This window comes from Thunnus maccoyii, chromosome 21, assembly GCF_910596095.1.
Source record: "Thunnus maccoyii chromosome 21, fThuMac1.1, whole genome shotgun sequence".
Lineage (NCBI taxonomy): Eukaryota > Metazoa > Chordata > Actinopteri > Scombriformes > Scombridae > Thunnus > Thunnus maccoyii.
The window spans coordinates 8,841,640-8,860,066 of NC_056553.1; the positions used below are offsets into that span (position 1 = coordinate 8,841,640).

Here is an 18,427-nt window from a genome sequence, read left to right on the forward strand (position 1 = left end):
TTGAGCCATTGTGCACTTGTATTTATTCAGTTATGCAATATCATTGATATGTTTAATGTTCAGTTTCTGCGGATCTTTTGAACACTGCAATCCGACTCCACACGGTCCTATTAGCAAGTAACACCGGAAGTTGCGCCATTGGCGCGAATAACAATAACAGCTGATATTCAGTTTTGCCGAACTATAATGATAAACTTATTGTAAAAATGGTTATTAATTTATTTAGTACAGTAGAAACGAATGTCTGTTTATCATAGTATTAGTACAAGTCTCTTAAACATTTTGAAACGTTATTTAGGCTTGTTTGTATGTTGGCTAACCGGTTAAACTGTAACTCAAGTAGCGTTACGTAGTTAGCGCAGGCTAACATTGACAATAGCGTTTTACAAACTATTACTTTTATTGATAAGGTATAATAACGTCAGCGCCCCATGACTAGTCCGAGTTCATATTGATTAATGTTACTGCCAAAGTAAACCCTGCATATACATTTATTGACAGTCTGAGTGCACCAAGAGGAGGTGAGTAACTTATCAGGTCAGCTAACATTGACGTAAATTACTATTTTTTAATAAGTAAATGGCTAATATTACATATAGCGTTGTATCATTCCATAGGCAATTTGGTATTTGCTTGTTAAAATAGCATATTCTCTGTAAGTGATAGTTATTGTCACGCCAGAGGCTAACGTTGCTGCTAAGGCCATCCAGTGCCATTGTTATAAACTGGTCCCTTTTTACTGGTCCTTACAGGTTGACCATGTCTAACGGAGACAAGGAAGGCTTCATTGTGAAGTTTGTGGAAAGTAAAGCACAGAAAACAGAGTATGCTGTCAAGGCTTATGAGGTAAACTCCATTATCTGGTTCAAACTTATTAACGTTACTGGCTCTTTGTTTGCAGTTGGTGATTTTGTGTCTTATGTTCATACAGGCCATTTTGGAGTTACAGTCTGAAAAGTACTTGAAAACTATCGATGAGGATGCTGTTTTAGCAATGGACCAGAAGGACAAGTCTCTGTTTGTCTTCAGTAGCTTCACCACTCCAGCCTTTCTGCACTGCAAGAAGGTCCAGCTCATATTTTGATTCCTTGAAACCTGAAACCTGAATTTCACAGGAATTGATGAAACTGCATCATGGAGATTTCTTCTTCCCTTTCTTACTCATTGTTGTTTGTCTTGTAGCTTGGCTGCCGAGTGGTGAGTCCGTTGGTGGTGTTGTACTGCCTGCAGCAGCAGCGTTGTGTCCCCAAAGCAGAGATGCCGGTTTATAACATGGCCATGGCTGACATCACTGTCTCCTGCACCAGCCTGGATAAAACAACACGGGTTAGTTCACTGCCTCTGATATTTTGTAGATTGTTGCTTGCTTGAAATCAGCAATCTAATAGCAAGACATCAGCAAGGACATGAATGATTGAGTCTTACATGAAGCAATCAGCAGAATTACAGAAGAACAGCGTAAATGATCAAATCAAAATTATAAACCCCCATAAAAGAAATGCTATCTAAGGTAGGTAGGGTGGTGATGTGAGGATACATTAGGTGTTTAAATAATAAATATAATCGGTTAGTTTCAGGAGAATACATATGAAAAGTGTAATGTAATGCACTCTGAATCTTCTCTGTAAGGGGTTTAGAGTTAGGAAATATAAGTCAACACAGTGTCTTTTAAAGCGTTCTGTATGTTTGTATCTGTCTGATTGTCTGTTTCTGTCTACAGGCAGATGTGATGGATCTGGTGAAACTCATGGGTGGACGGGTCTATCTTGACCTAAATGTATCAGTCACGCACCTGATAGCAGGAGAGGTGGGCAGCAAGAAATACCTGGTGGCTGCCAGCCTCGGTAAACCCATCCTGCTGCCCACATGGGTCAAAGCCTGCTGGGAGAGATCTCAGGACAAGTATGTAATCTCATTAACATCTACTGCAGAAAAATACATTATGATTTTCACGATGTTTACTAGTTAATATTACAACATTTCCATAATAATGATTATAAGAAAAGCAAGGCACTTAGACATGTAGATGATGGTTAATTAAAACGCTTCTTTCTTTCTCCTTCAGTCTTTTCAGGTACACAGACCTGCCCATGGAAGACTATCTGTGTCCTGTGCTGCGTGGCTGCACTGTTTGTGTGACAGGCCTCTCCAGCACAGAGCGCAAAGAGGTGCAGCGGCTCTGTGAGCAGCATGGAGCCAACTACACCGGTCAGCTCAAAATGAATGAATGTACACACCTCATCGTTAGTGAACCAACAGGCAAGTCAGCAGCAATGTCATTGTTTATTATTTATAAAAGCCAGACATCATCACACTATCTAGGAAACATTTACAATTATCACTCTTGGACATGCTACCAGTATCATTGTGAGTATTTGTATTTGATTGCAGGTCAGAAGTACGAGTGTGCGAGGAAGTGGAATGTGTATTGCGTGTCTCTGCACTGGCTGTTTGACAGCATAGAGAAGGGCTTCTGTCAGGATGAGAGCAGGTACAGGGTGGAGCGTAATGCATCAAAGACCACTCGACCACACACCTCTACCCCTACTGGAACCAGCAAGAAGGAGGGTGAGCCGCAATGTTTTCATCTTCATCAGGGCACAACAATGGCCTCTTGTAAATTGTTTCTGATTTGCAGTATTCAACCCATAACATATATAACAAAATTAAAAATTCTGTTTTTGTTGTTGTTGTTGTTTTTCTAACTCTAGATGGTCCATCTCTGTTGGGCTTGAGTCACATTTCTGTTAATGCTAGCATGACAATAAATGACACAGCCCTCACCAACGGCACCATCAGCCGCCTGGAAGCTCCAGACCCCATAGATAGTCTGGATCTCACCGTATGCCCGGCTGATGATCTACTGGATGGCTGTAAGGTAAGAAACTGGCCTCCATTTCTGTTTAACTATGAAATATTTAGTATTAATATAGAATGTTTCATTATATTTTCAACATAGACTGAAGTTTTGTTGTACTAATTACTTGAATTAAATCATGAAAGCCACAATTTAGGCTTTATTTCACACGTGTTAAATGTCGTGCAGCTGTATCTGTGTGGCCTGCCGGGGAAGAAACTGGAGAAGCTGCGGCGTCTAGTGAACGCTGCAGGAGGTTTGCGCTTCAACCAGCCCAGTGAGGAACTCACACACCTGGTGATGGGAGAGCTGGACCAGGAACTCAAGAATTTTCTGTCCAAAGCAACTCACAGGTCTGAACAGCAGAGATTTTTACTCTACATGATATTTATTTCCTCCTCACTTATAGCACATGTGCAAGATCTGCTTTTCAAAATTATTAGAAACGTTACCAAATATGTTTGAATTGTGAGTATAATATGAAAAATAGTACAGCTAGAATTTTCTATTTGATGTGAGGGAGGTGCCATGAAAAATCATGTTGGATTTGATTATTTCACTCAACATACTGTAAGTGGGATGTAGTTCCAGTGAAGAATGAAAGAAGCACATAAGAAAATATATGTGACGTCACACAGAGCTGAACTAGAGGTTGTGAGAATTTTAAAACAGGTTTTAGGAACAAAATTTGAATGTATAAAGTACAGCTTCTATTGAGTTAAGCTGTGTTCAAGTTCAAGATATATCCTTACTTTATTCTTAATGGTAAATTTTGTTTGCAACTTTATATGCAGTCACAATAAAGTAAGATATACAGAAGTCTGCAAAACGCATTGAACTGAAAAAAAGAGTGGAAAGTTTACCGTATATTAGGTAATTAATTTATTACTGATACTCTGTCCATATGTTTCTAGACCTCATGTAGTGACGGTGCAGTGGCTGCTGGACAGCTTCTCCAAAGGATGTCTACTCCCAGAAGCAGGCTACCTCCACCCCGACTGTCTGCCCCCTGCTCCAGCTGCTGTATCTGTGCCAGCCCATCACACCCCAACGTCCCGGCCCTCGGTCGGTCCCCCTGCGGCCAGTCCTAGCACTCCCAGGCAAAAAAGAGCAGAGGAGGATCTGCTCTCTCAATACATGGATGATGACCCTACAATAGGTGAGTATCTGTTGTTGAGGGATTTAGTTATTGTCCCAAGACATTTGAAGCCTGGTGATTTATATCTTGTTTTCTTTTATCCTCCAGTTGACATGCCGCCACCAGCAGAGAGCAACAGCAGGAGGTCCGTCAGTACAGCTGCAGAGCCCCAGCCCCAATCCTGGACACCAAACCAGACCAGAGGAGCAGAGCCAGGCTCGACCTTGCATGAAGCCAGCGAGGCAGGCCTCTTTGTCGGGAAATGTTTCCTTTTTGTGGGATTTGGCCCTGAGGCCGAGGCACAGCTCTCACTATTGGTGACAGAAAACGGAGGCAAGATGCTGATGGGTCGTACACGTGTTGTGGCCGACTATGCCGTGGTGCCACTGTTGGGCTGTTCAGTGGAGGCCACGGTGGATGAGGTGGTCACTGATACCTGGCTGGTAAGATGACAGACATGCTGGTTTCTTTAGATCTGTGCAGGGAGGATGATGTGGCAATCTTTTGATAATGTGTTTGAGGCAGATATAAATGTTTTGCTCTTGTTCATTTTCAGGCCATGTGTGTGGAGAAGGAGTGTGTCCTGCAGCTTTCCTCCAACCCTCTATTCACTCCTGTTCCTGCGATGGATGGTCGTTTTCCTCTCAAGAATTGTGTTCTCTCAGTCAGCCAGTTCACCGGAGCTGAGAGGGAGTCCTTGGTGGAGTTGGCCAAGCACCTTGGAGCCAAGTATGTCTATCTCGATCACACACATGTGCTATTCTACTCTCAGGCTCAATGTTTTAAACATTAAGAGCTACAGAGGAGTTTGATGTTAAGCTTTTCCGTGTCCAAGAGTCTAGATTTACTATCTGATAGTTTCATTTGCTGTGGTAGCTTAATAATAAAACATGTCTTGTACTTTGATTTAATGTTTATTGGTTTTCTTACATTGTTTTTTCCAGTTTTATTATACTACATCTTTTCTCATTTCCCTCCTGCAGTGTCCAGGATTACTTTGTGCGCCTGGCCAATCAGAAAAAAGGCATGCTGGCCAGTACTCATCTGGTGCTGCAGAGCCCTGAAGGCACAAAGTACCAGGCAGCAAAGAAATGGGGGCTTCCAGCTGTCACCATGCACTGGATACTGGAGTCTGCTCGAACCGGCCAGAGGGCGGCGGAGGAGCGTTTTCTAGTTGACCTGCCACCCTCACCAGGTTAGAGACATGGTTGATGCCTCTGGTAGACATGTATTGCCATTCTCAGTTCGTAACCTTAAAGCTGTTTGCCAGATAGATTAAATGTAATAACAGGTCCAATTTTGTCAAGTATATCACTGCTTCCTGACTATATTTTCTCCTTCCACAGAGAGGGAGGATGAGAGTTTTGTCGGTGGTTCCCAGAAGCCAGTCATGCCTCCACCAGCACGTCCCTCCCCTGAGATCCCTTTGCTGGGTATCCAGAGCGGAAAGGTGGTCACCCCGCTGGATTTAGGCCGCTTTCAGAGCAAAATGTTTTGCTCCGTGTTGAACGAGATGAAGCCCAAAGAGGACATCAGCACCCCCAAATATAATCAGGAGGGCGGCAGAAGGAACCCCCTTCAGAAGGAGCCCTCCCTGCAGCTGAACACTCCTTCTCGTTTCCTCAGCAGAGACCAGCTTTTCAGGCCATTTGTTGTCAAGGTTGGACTCTCTGAGCTCTGGTGTTTTAACAACAACAACAAAAATAAGCGCTAAAATTAAGATTTTTGCTTTATGTCATAGACTTGTAGAAAACACTGTAAATACTTTGACTATACTTTTGTTAAGGACGCATTAGGAGCGTTGGAGACTCCAGGTGGGAGATCCAAGCCAGGAGAAAGGGTGGAGACTCCACTGACGGACGTCATCAACAGGAACCTGAAGGCTGCTCTGGCCAACAGCGACCACAATATCGTCTCAGATATGCAAGCAGTCACTGCCAGCCCCCAGCTTACAAAGACAACAGAGAAGAAGGTAAGCAAAAACACTCTAACTACAGCATAGTACAGTAATACCACATTATAATTGGTATTAATTTTAGCGGCAATTTTGTTTGTAAGGTTCCAGAAAAGGAAATTGGTCCCCTGACTGGTGTTGTGATCTGTGTGGGGAAGAAGCTGAGCAAGATGCAGAGTGAACTAAATGCCATTGCTGCCTCGCTTGGAGCTGACTTCAGGTGTGTTTTTTTTTTCAATCATCGCTTAATTTTAATTTAGTAACTTTGGATACAAACATGTATGTCTTTAAAATCTTTATTTATTTTTTTTTAGGTGGGCTTGTGACGATTCAGTGACCCACTACATCTACCAGGGCCGTGTGGGAGACAACACTCGGGAGTACAGAGGAGTGAAGGAAAGAGGGCTGCATGTGGTCTCCCAGTACTGGCTGCAGGCGGTACGTTTGCTGGTAGCTCTAGTGGGATATAGCAGCATTGACATGGTGCAATGCACTGGAAGTTATTGAACAATTTATGTACAGTTTTTGCAGAAGAGTTAATACATTTTCACTTTTAAATGAATTAGGTCTATAACCAATAATATTTATTAGTATTGATATTGATTATTATGTCAATTAATGGATTAATAGTTTAGTCTTCAAACTGACATTTTTTCCATTTTTTTGGCTTTGTCTGACCAACATCTCAAAATCCAAAAATAGTCAGTTTACAATGATTATAAAACAGAAAAGCTGGAAGCTGTTTTTGCTTGAAAAATTATTTAAACAATTAATCAGATTTGTTGCTTCTTCTGTGGATCAGCTAATAGGTTAATCTATTAATTGTTTCAGCTCTAAAAGTAATTAGTATTATCACATTTACACACCGCCTCAGAAACAGGATTATGCAGTTGAGCTTTGATAAGCACAAATGATTAAATAAATTATAGTATCTGCACTAAAACAATGAGGTGACCAGCTGCAGGACTCAACTTCCTTTTGTTTTTCGTCAAGTAAAAAAAAGATATCCATGCATTCTCTAATCACAGTCCCTGTCAGAAACCACAAAGCACCTCACAAAGAATCAGGGCGAAATATCGTGTGGATGTTGGCTTAAACGAGCTGGTAAAGAAATGTATGTGTGTAAGAAGAAACACAAATGTAATATTAAAATGAAGTTGATTTAATTTGGGATCTCCGTGCCGTCTGCTAACGTTCAGCGTTCTCTCAGCCTGCGGGAAATAATTATCATCAACAAAAAGCAGAATAGCTAATCAAAAACAGCTTTCATGTGCTAATTGTGGAGACAGATGGGAGTTTCAGTTATGTTTCCTCTTCATAATCGTTTCATACAATTAATTAATTCTTGTGACGGCTCTAATATATTTCTGTGTACGGATATGAACTGTGAGCACTAACAGTCTCCTCATCCCGTCCTGTGCAGTGCGCTGACGAGCAGAAACGTGTCTCAGAGTCTCTGTATCCTTTCACCTACAACCCCAAAATGAGCCTGAACCTGAGCCAGGTGCCCAACAGCTCTCAGAGGTCGCCACCTTTGACACGAACACAGCTCAAAGACTTGACTGAAGCCCAGGACAAGGTAGGTCTATACATTTTTATATTGTGTCTGCAAGTTAAAGAGCCACATCTAGTGCTTCAGGTGAAAATCCATTAAATGCTGATAAGCTAATAAAGAAGTACCTGATGAATGTGGAGCGATCCTGTTTGAATTAACTCCATTGAACTATCTGTCTAATCATCTATCCCTCAGTCTGAGCTCAACACCACAGAAGAAGCTACAACCTTACGTCGTGTAAGCGATGGAAGCGTCGATCAAGAAGATCTTACAGAAAGAAGCGGTGAGTGTCTTCTTTCAGCGACGTCATTTAAATCCACAAACCACAATTGTTTTTTTTTTTTCATGAACACATTGATTCATTTGGTCGATAATTTCTTGTTTCTAAATATTTCAGAGACACTAGAGATGAGAGAGACCCTGCAAAGACAGCTCCAGGAGATCATGTCAGCCACCAAACTCACAACAGGCCGACGTACCTCAGTCCGACTCAGCAGGATGGGATCAGGAGGAGCCGACACGGGCCCCAACACGCCTGACGGGAACCGTGTCGGACGCAGTGGGAGCAGACGCACTCTAGAAGCTTTGAGGTAAGGAGACGGCTTTTACTTCATGTTTAGATTATAACAATCCTAAAGGTAATGCTGATATGTTAAGACGATGCTGTACTACTGATTCCAGGATGTCCAGAGAAGCAGCTATGGACCTAAACACAGAACCATCCCAGAGTGAGCAGATAGTTTGGGATGATCCTACAGCCAGGGAGGAGAGGGCCAAGCTCGCTGACAATTTACAGTGGCCTGGTAGTCCCTCACAGCACTCGGAGCCCCTCGCACCTCCACCTCCCCCCACTGCAGAAAACGGCCCTCAGTTCAGGGACTCCATGACCGACTCTGAGCTGGTAGAGATGGGTAAGAGATCAGTAGAAAACTGAGAGAGTTTTGTCTTTTTACATATCTTTTGTGTTTAAGGAATACTTTGACATACAGGGAAATATGTTTATTTGGTTTCTTGCTTAGAGTTAGATGATGGCGATCAGTATCAGTCTTGTATCTGTCCGTTAAATATGAATATGAAGCTACGTCCAGAAAACGGTTAGCTTAGCACAAAGACTGGAAGCTGAACCAAATACAAGCCTGGCTCTGTCCAGAGGGAAAAATCTACCTACCATCATAACTACCTTGACAGAGCCATGCTAGCTGTTTCCCATTGTTTCCTGTCTTTATGCTAAGCTAAGCTAACTGTTTGCTGGTAGCTTCATATTTACTGTATAGATATGACCATTCTACTCATCTAACCCTCGACAAGAAAGTGAATAAACAACTATCCCAAATGTCAAACTATTCCTTTAGGAGAATAATGTCACCATAAACATACACATTAAAAAAAAAAACACGCTGACACACTATAAGTTCAATTTTAATGAATGAATTTCATCTTCATGTTAACATTTCACTGTAATCACTCTGTCTGTTCAGCCGCTTGTGATGTCATCGCCCAGCATATGGGCCAGAGGGTCAAATCGCCTCCGTCAGAGGAGCCAGAAAACAACATCCTCACTCCTAAAGCCCCCAGCATCGCCTTCCCTCTCGCCAACCCTCCAGTCGCACCGGAGCCGCAGGTGAAAATTCATTTTTTACATTAAGAACAAAAGAACTTGATATGCTAATGTAGCCTCAATGCAAATTCTCAGACATTTTTTGTTGCTACTGAAAGATGTTTGCATCAAGGATTTGAGTGTTAAGCAAGTCAAGGATTCAGTTATCTCTGCTTGTCTGCGTCTGCATACACGTGGAAATGTATTTAAATAATATATCGTTTCTAGTGCAGTGCAGCCACATTGTAATACACACCCTACACCCTTTTTTCCCCAAACAAGCTACTGGTGCTAAAAGGTTATTTCTTTCTCTCAGGAGGAGGGCGAGGAAGAAAAGCAGCCACCAAGGTTTCAGCTGTCCTCCCTCAGCCCTCAGGAACGCATTGATTACAGTCACCTCATAGAAGAGCTCGGTGAGTCGCCCACCTAATTACAGCTCTAACAGTGTTTCATCATGCTGCAGTAAAAAAAAACAGCAACACATCACAGGCCTGAAGTCAGAGAAGCTAGTCTCTGATGACTAAAAAAAGAGGATGTGCCTTCGGGGTCTGAATATTTCCCCCTGCAGAGTGTTGCCTCTGCAGGAGGATTCTTTAATGAATCAGGTTTTTACTGCTCACGACAAGTTGTATTGAATCTTATACAGCATATTCTGCCAAAATGCATCGTTTACAAAAAGTATAAACATTAAGAAGAAAGGGACAGATTGAATATATCAGACTGTCTGTGAGCTGCAGCGCTTTCCAAGTATTTCTGTTTTACTTTACCTTGAAAGATGAAAGTGTTTTGTCTCACTCAGAGAAGCTTACAGTAATAAACAGCAGCCAGCAGTCAGGGATGAATCTCTGAAGGGCACTTTGTTATTAACCTGACATATAACTTCACATTCTTGCTGTGTTTATTTTATTAGCAGGTTTGTAGCCGTAACTCCGGTTTAGACACAGTTATGTGTAGTTTTTTTTTTTAGTCTTTAGTTTCTGACTCTGTTTCTGCTTGGTGTTGTAGGTGGTGTAGTCCTGGACAAGCAGTCTTTTGACCCCAGCTGCTCCCACATCATCGTAGGGACCCCCCTGCGCAACGAGAAGTACCTGGCAGCCATGGCAGCCGGAAAGTGGATCTTGCACCGCTCGTACCTGGAGGCCTGCCGGTCTGTGGGTCACTTCATCCAGGTCAGGATATGAAGATCGCTCCTCGTGATGTGATGACTTGATGTCTATTTGATGGTGTTAAATTTAGAATTCAGATTTCAGGTATCTGTACAGGTCTTCAATAGGAGAATTTCAACTTCTGAAGAACAGTAAGAGCCAAAACAAGCAATGACGACTGTTAAACCTTTATATTAGTCAGAAACTGCAGGTTTTTATTACATAGAAGAGAGCATCAAAAATAATTACTGCCAAAGCGGCAAACGTTGCAAACCAAGATATGCTTTCAGCACATCACTGTTGGCTGGTTTATTTTAGTATCAGCAAGTTGAAATCTTTTGAGGGTTTTTTTTAAGTATTTAAAGTTTTTATAAGGCAGTGAGTCACAAAACATCCAACAACCAGAGAGGATTTCATTTTGAGATAAATCAAACTAATTAACTAAATTGGAGTTCACTCATTTTTTACAATATTTTTGGTGGTTAGTATTATTTTTTTATCCTGAATAAGATTGTAATAAGTATATCTGTGATTGTGTTGTAGGAGGATGAGTATGAGTGGGGCAGTAGCTCCATCCTGGATGCGTTGCCCTCCATCACCTCCCAGCAGAGGAGGCTGGCATCAGCTGCCATGCGCTGGAGAAAAGCCCTGCAGGGACGCTGTGATCAGGGGGTACACATAAGCTCATACATAGTTAACACAACTGTTACAGGCACTTTCAATAACTATATTTTGTGTATCTACTACCTGACTATTAAAGTGTGTAGCAAACATTTCTCTCTCCTAAACACGTCTGTGTATCTTTCAGGGAGCCTTCAGTGGATGGACGGTCATGCTGAACATCGACCAGAACAGAGAATCAGGCTTCAGGCGGTTACTGCAGTCCGGCGGGGCGAAGGTTGCTGCTTGTTTTTTTTACTGACTATTGCAGTTTTATAAACCAGACAGCCAGCAAATCTTTTTTATCTCTCAAATCTGTTTTGACAGCATCATAATCAGTGTCTTCTTCCAGAAGTCAGTTCAACAGCAGAGTTACATTTACTGCAACAACTCAGTATTGACTTTAAAAAGCAGTCAGACAAGAGCAAAGAAACAAAATAAGAGCTAAGCAAACAGTCAGGATTTTTTTCCTGTAGAACAAACGAGCAGCATGACATGGATCAGTTGCCAAAGGTTGACATGACATATATCAACAGAGTATCTGTTTCAGCACTTCCCCTCGATATTTGCTGTATTTTCTACACAATATCGACATATTTTCTGTCACCATAATGTCAGTCTTACCTGTAATTTCTCTCCAGGTGCTGTCAAGTCCTTCCCCGTCCTTGTACAAGGAGGCAACTCACCTGTTTGCAGACTTCAGTCGGCTGAAACCCGGAGACTTCAGAGTCGACCTATCAGAGGCCACCTCCCAAGGAGTCACATGCTTGAAGCCAGAGTACATCGCAGACTACCTCATGCAGGTTAGAAGAGCTCTTCATACATACATCTTCATATATCTAAGCTCATTTCTTTGTAATGTTTATGTAAAATATCAGGATTTTGCTTTATTTCACCCATAACTACATGCTGAAAGTGAACAGGGGTGAAAAATGGATCCTAACAAATGTTTTATTCATATATTCTGACTGGTGTATAATGTGTTTGGTTTTTTCCCTCCTTCAGGAGCCAATCCCTCCTATCGAGATGTATTACCTGACTGAAGCTCCCTCTGAAGAAACTCCGAGCACCCCGTCACGTAAACGTAAAGCCGCAGCCGACACTACCAGACTGAAAAAGACTCGTCTGAACTGAAATGTAAACATGAAATATCGTCGTTATAACCCTCATGTCTGTGAAAATTATTGTAAATATGTTTTTTCTTGTAAATCTCTTCTATGAAAATAAAATAAATGTAGCACTTGTTTTGTCTTTCTGGCGTTTTTATATGAAAGCACTGCAGTTGCTGTTGCCTGCACTGTAGACTGTAACTGTGATGGATGACTCAATGAAGCGTCTGCAGAAAATGTTGAGTCATGTTTTCTAATTGGGCGCAATGACGGTCTCCGGTCAGTAGAGAGCAGTGTATCTTCACTGTATGAGTCAGCCTTGTGTGTGGTTTGATTTCCCAGCAACAAGCTTTGAGTGTTTGATATTTTATTTCTTTGAAAACTGGGTTTACCAGATATAATTAACAACTTTACTAAATGTTAAGTACTGAGCCCTGGCTATTTCCTGCAGCTCTCTACTCTTAAAAGTGAATACAGTTAATAATCATTTAAAAAATCAAACCTCTGGACTCATTATGACAATTATATCCTGTTAGATTTGTTTAAAAGCAGCTCTCATGTCACTACTCTTGTTCATTTACTAAAATGACAGATAAAATCCAGTTAAACACTTAAACCTAAGTCAGCCAGGCGTGTCTTTCTCCCGCCCAGTGATTATGAGTCGCTTGTATCTGTTGTAAACACCAGATTTTGTTTACCCAGTGTTGGTTTAGGCCTTTGGTACAGCGATGTGCTGTTTCATACCAGGGTGCCAGCTGAGGTTAGAGGCCCGTGTTCCCTCCCATATGGACGGATAAGTGGTTTAACCTCGTAATAGCTGAACCAGCTGACGGGCTTCCGTACAGATTCAGGGTTGATCCGTTGTTTGAGAGGTGTGGGATTAGAGGAGAAAGAGTCCTGACAGGGAGAACATGACTCAGGCTCCTGGAGCCTCTAGGGGCCTCTGATGAGGTAAGGAGTAGCTTTAGGTCACTATGGTGACTATTTTAAGTTTCGCTCCTTATCGCCAACAGTACCATCAGTTGAAGCTGTGGTTCCCATGCAACCTTTTTGCCTTATGATCCATTAAAATTAAGAAATGTATGCTCTGGACCCCTGGTCACATGTTGCATGTGTCATGAATTGTGAGCTGTTCCACCAGTGAGTTAGATTGGAATCATTTTAAGGGCCTGAAGATAAAACCATCAAGCATTTCACAGGAAAACTATTAAAGAAAAATCAAAGAAAAGACATTTCCAACCCTGTTATCCATCCTTTCAAGGGCTCCTGACCCCCCAGATTGAGAACCACTGAGCTATAGTCTTCTAGATCAAAAATCTTGTCAAAAGACCTGATGTGAGGATGCTTTAAATGAAAAGGTCAAGCCAATAACAAAAAAAAAGGAGAAATCTGATTTAACCATCAAATTAAGAAAGACTTAACCTAAAGAATCTCTACGTTGCCAGGAGACGTCATATCTGTCTTACCTGTTATATTTAATTGGCTCTCATGAATCAATTAATTCTCAGGAATGAATGTGCTTGGCAGTGGGCCGCAGTACATTTAGTCATTCTTGGGAAGTAATTCAAGGCTGTATAACATATCTTTTTTCCATTATCATATACAGTATATCAAAACTAGACAGTATATAATAATATATATTGGAGATATTAGAGCCCATAATTATGTCTGATTTGACCAAGAGCCAAAATACAATAAAATCAGTCAAGCCAACAATGATGTGATAAATGGATTAATAATAATAATTAAAATGATTGTGAATTTGCTGTAGATAGTTTATTCAACTAACCATTTCACAGATGTTTGTGTGAAAGCTTGTGTGTCAAAATGCTGCAGCTTTAATCTAAAACCTTCAGTTTCCACAGCAAACACATGAGAGACGAACAGAAGAGACGCTTTTGTAGCGATCAAGCTGAACAACATCGATTATCACAGGTCTCATTGCACAGTTGGCTGGTTTGTTCTGTCACTATGAACTGTTTTCAATCAACAGGTGCGCCATAGAGGTGAGCTGGCAGGTGGCCAACAGTTGAGATTCACTTGACGCTTCATTTCGTCATCACGCCCCCCCCCCCTTCCTCTCCTGTAAGGTAACTTTAAGCTTTTCCTGTCGGGACAGTGAATTTCATCACAGAGAGCACGACTCTCCGATGAGGGAGGAAACTCTGCAGCAGTCCTCATTAAAATTCCCTGTCCGTACACTCACCACGAAAACCTCCTTTAGAGTGGGTGGCACCGACCGGCGTCCTGCGCGCCTCTTAATTGCGCACCACGCATTAACGAGCATTCACGGATCACAGTTTCCTCTCCGTGGCCGCGGATCACGCTGCCTTGAGGCGGAGAGTTGCTTCATGTCCCGCTATTTACGGCGTCAAGGTTGAGCGAGAGAGAGAGAGAGAGAGAGAGAGAGAGAGAGGGAGAAAAGGTGGGCAGCAAGAGTCCCACAGGTCCAGCATAGGGTGGCGCCCTGCGCATCTCCATCCAGCGACTGGACACACTGAGCCGGGGGGGGGGACTCACAGTGACACTGTCCGCTCCTGCAGTCCGCTGCTGGGGCTTCTCCGGCTTGTGCTTGTAGCTCATGATTGTGACATTTCTCGGTGGGGGATTGGCAACATGTGCGCCTGTGTGGTGTGAAGTGTGACACAGCGGCTTTAAGGTTGCATTTCTCTCGGATACGCCAAGTACCCGACGTTACGGCGCACCTTGTGTAATAGGTAAGTACATGAGTTTATATCTCTACTTAAGAATAGATTCTCTCTTATGTGCCTTTGGTGTGTTTTGCCACAAGAAGAAGACCTGTATTCCAAATATTGAGCATCAGATTTGCTGAAACCCTGGTTGAAGGTTTCAAGGCAGTTATGAGCAGCAGTAACTATGACAGACATAAAGGTTTACGCATCAAATCACTGTCACTGCTGCATAACATGTCACTGCAACATTTCCTAATTCATACATCATCAGTTCAGAGCATCCTGAATGTATTGTGTGATATAGGTAATGATGTCAAGACAGGAAAAAGCCATCATCACAAGTTGAGCTGCTGCTGCTGATGATCAGTTCTCTGGAAGATTCCTGGAAAAACAAGCATGAAGTCACATTTTTATTAAAAAGCAGATAAGAAATAATGTCATTTTTAGTTCCTTTGGTCATTTTTGTTTGATTTTGTTGTACATAAAGGGGGATTCAACATGACATCAGCCTCAAAACACTGGTGGTCAATTAAGAAAATGTGCTCTGAAGTGTTTCAGTAGACTTTGGGTGACACTTTATTCATGCAGAGATTAATGGTAGAGATTCCTCAGTGGCTGGCTCTAGTCCCAGTTTCTTTACAGCTGTGGTAAGCTGGTTTGCTTTCGAAAAATTAAAAGTTTCTGAAGAGAGGCGAAGCCATCAATCTTGCAAGTTGAAGATCCCCCCCCCTCTCCGAGTGCCCTTCAAGTGCTTTATTTCTCCGGCAACATGGCAGCAACAAAAGCAGATAATAGGAGAAACTCTGTTAAAACGTAAGACCACCAAGAACAAACCGGCATCACCAAATAACCCCCCATTTGGAGTGTGGAGCTCCAGCTTTGTTTCCGAGCGTATGGAGCACAGTTAAAGTGTGTACTGACTGAACCTGCCCTCCACTCTCTCCATTGTGTCAGGAATGTTTGGTTGCCGGCTCTCCACAGAAACCCCCCACTCCTTTGTTCAGGGGGGACAATCCTCCAGTGCCATGTGTGTGCGCAGTGGTGGTGGTTGGTGGGGGGAGAGAGGGGTCAGCGGGGGTGTTGACATCTGTAGCTGACAGCTTCCTCGGGGCGAGCTGACATGCTGTGATACCATGAATGGGTATTAGGGAACATATGAGCAAAGCACTTAACACTAATGAGGACATTTATGCTTTTTGCACGATCCTCGGGGACCAGTCGTATATCCAGTGAGATATCATGCAGTGGTCCAAGTTCTGTCATGATTTATTGAATGTAACTTGGTGCATAAAGATGATTAGCGACACATAGCTTCATCAGATTGCAGCTGATTGATCATACTTGATAAGAAAATGTCTTCAGTTTGCATTAATAGTTCCAATTCTTTAAACTGAAATGGTTTGATTGACATAGTTTGAGGTCAATCTTGCGTCAAGTAAAGTATATTTCAGTATCTACAGCTGAAACGATTAGTTGATTAATCAATTATCAGAAAGCAGCCTGACAAATATTTTCATAATTGATTATTTGTTAAGGTTTCGGTCAAGCAGGGACACCCAAGAATTCTGAGTTGTGAGGATTTGTGTCATATCTCTACATTTTATAAACTGAATATCTTTGGGTTTGGACTGTTGGTCAAACAAACCTAGCTGTTTGGAAACACTGCCTTGAGCTCTGGGAACACATGATGAGTATTTTAAAGATAATTTCTGACATTTTTTACACAATATAGTCTATTAATTGAACAAATAAAGACAACTGTGGCTGCAACTGAAGATTATTTTCTTTTAATGTGCCTTTTTTTCTTGATTGTTCAGTCTATAAAACAGAAAAACTGAAAAATGTCCATCACGATTTCCAAGAATCTAAGGTCTTCAGTTTCCTTGTTTTGTCTGATCAACAGTCCAAAACCCAAAGATAGTTTACTATGATTAAAAAAAAATAGAGAATATCAGCAAACCCTCACATTGGAAAAGCTGCAATCAGAGATTGATTGGCGTTTTTGCTTGAAAATTGACTTAAGTGATTAATTAATTATTCAAATAGTTGCATATTTATGTTCTTACAATCGACTAATAGATTCATTGACAAATTTTTGCAGCTGTCCAAATCACAACTTTGTTCCACAGAAAGAAAAATCTTCCCAAAAAAATGCCACAAAACCTCAAGAATTCATCCCATCAGTTACCATTTAGTTTGGATGATTTCCTACATAGACCATAACTGCCAATTCTTTCTGATGTCGGTCAGTATAATGAAGGGCAAAGTGTGTGTCCGTCATTTCAACACCTTCCTGTTTGGTGCGATATCTATTGTCAACATTTCGGAAGGATTTTCAGAGGGCAGCAGCAGAACAATCTACCACAGCTGCTCTCTTATCACCAAAGTCAGGAAAAGTCTACATTAACACTGAAAAACACCCGGAAAATATCAGCTTTCCCATTCAGAGTCGGACCTCCCTTAAACAAACTTGTCGGGGGAAGTTCCAGGAAAAAGGGAAAATCTGGTTTCTGACTCTTGCAGCAGAAAGTCCGAGCTGATGGGAAAGTGTTGGGGAATGTCGCTACGACAGTGCACCCGGGTTTTAATACTTGTGAGTAAGTGTTCCTCATGACTGGTAGAGAGTGGTACACCATGAGGTGGAATGCAGCCCCCAAGGGCCCCTCATGCTACACAGTATGTGTTCAGGATGGACTTCGCACCTTCCTCCACTTTGATAAAACAGCAAACGGCCAAAACAGGATTTCACCTAAGCAAAGGGAGGAAAGCCAGCGCCGCTTCTCTTCCTGTGTTTTCTAAATGCCACGCAGTATTAACGAAGGCACTCAGCTGCTTTCGAAATGACTTTCATTTAAGCTGAGAGGGGCTCATACACAGGATCCACGGGGGAAGGTGCCGTGCTGAAAAGCGAGCGAAAGCTGCTCTATTCAACCAAGAAGAAAAATAAATTTTTCCCCCTCAGTCACTTATGATCCTATCAGCTAAAGAGCGTTCCCATAAGACCAGAAGGAGCCTCAGCTAGTCGTGCAGAACCTCTTGGCTTTAATAAAGAGAGAAAACCTCTCTCTTTCGAGGTGTTGACATTTGAAAAGCCATTATACTATATACAGTAGTATCAGAGCAGGCTCTGTTTGCTTGTTGGGGGGTATCAGAGTGAATAATATACCATGTGGTGCCTCAGGTAAACAAAAGACTTGAGTTCTTGGCAGTAGCAGTGACTCCACCTGCCCCGACCAAGCAGAGGACACAGGAAAAGCAGACAGAAGATGGAAGAGGGGGCGCTGGTAATGAATAACTGACCATTATGATGATTACAGGGGGCGATGGGCACGGGGAGATAAGAGTGTGGTGACCGTCCGAGCATAAGGACAACGTGTTTACAAGGGGAATTCCTCGCATTCCTTAGCTGCAGTCATGCCACTCCAATCTGCACCTCCACCCACTGATGGTCACCCTCTGTGCCAAGAGGGACCCAAGGGGCTAAAGGGCCCAATAAGTTCCTTCTCAGCAGAAACCCGCTGTGATTGTTACGTAAGGCGATTTTTGAGTGCTGCTTTAGAGGTTTTAGAGTATTTCGAGTTAATAGTATTTTTGAGTTAATACAGCGAGCTGAAGAATATGTGCAGTCGTTCCCTCGGGTGTTAAAATCACTCACACAAAGGTCTGTTTTTAGCTTTGAATGGAGAAAAAGGAGATTTTCGGTTAAAGCTGAAATCTGT

General features: G+C 42.2%; 2 protein-coding genes across 2 annotated transcripts in view; both read left to right on the top strand.

Annotated features, from left to right (window-relative positions):
- The first annotated feature begins 109 nt into the window (after window positions 1–109).
- Window positions 110–12,150, top strand: topbp1 (DNA topoisomerase II binding protein 1). Its single transcript, XM_042399875.1, has 28 exons — window positions 110–521; window positions 753–846; window positions 932–1,066; window positions 1,183–1,326; window positions 1,721–1,902; window positions 2,066–2,259; window positions 2,392–2,568; window positions 2,712–2,878; window positions 3,047–3,210; window positions 3,772–4,016; window positions 4,104–4,438; window positions 4,552–4,724; window positions 4,979–5,190; window positions 5,342–5,655; window positions 5,782–5,967; window positions 6,054–6,169; window positions 6,264–6,387; window positions 7,373–7,528; window positions 7,700–7,787; window positions 7,902–8,094; window positions 8,186–8,415; window positions 8,983–9,125; window positions 9,418–9,514; window positions 10,107–10,270; window positions 10,790–10,918; window positions 11,055–11,144; window positions 11,548–11,709; window positions 11,912–12,150. Exons 2-28 carry the CDS (start codon window positions 760–762, stop codon window positions 12,038–12,040), a joined length of 4,536 nt encoding a protein of 1,511 aa, XP_042255809.1. The 5' UTR covers window positions 110–521; window positions 753–759; the 3' UTR covers window positions 12,041–12,150.
- Window positions 12,151–14,141: 1,991 nt separating this feature from the next.
- The window catches only part of tmem108 (transmembrane protein 108), a 49,443-nt gene continuing 45,157 nt past the window's right edge, over window positions 14,142–18,427 (top strand). The window contains exon 1 of the mRNA XM_042398605.1: window positions 14,142–14,732. The gene's annotated coding sequence lies outside the window, so the exon portion shown is untranslated. The remainder of the gene's footprint in view (window positions 14,733–18,427) is intronic.

What these genes read in the sequence shown, in the direction of transcription:
- topbp1 (XM_042399875.1), top strand. Translation starts at nt 760, where the DNA reads ATGTCTAACGGAGACAAGGAAGGCTTCATTGTGAAGTTTGTGGAAAGT. An exon ending in TCACCTCATAGAAGAGCTCG is followed by an intron (nt 9,515 to 10,106) that starts GTGAGTCGCCCA and finishes TTGGTGTTGTAG; the next exon opens with GTGGTGTAGTCCTGGACAAG. An exon ending in AGGGACGCTGTGATCAGGGG is followed by an intron (nt 10,919 to 11,054) that starts GTACACATAAGC and finishes TGTATCTTTCAG; the next exon opens with GGAGCCTTCAGTGGATGGAC.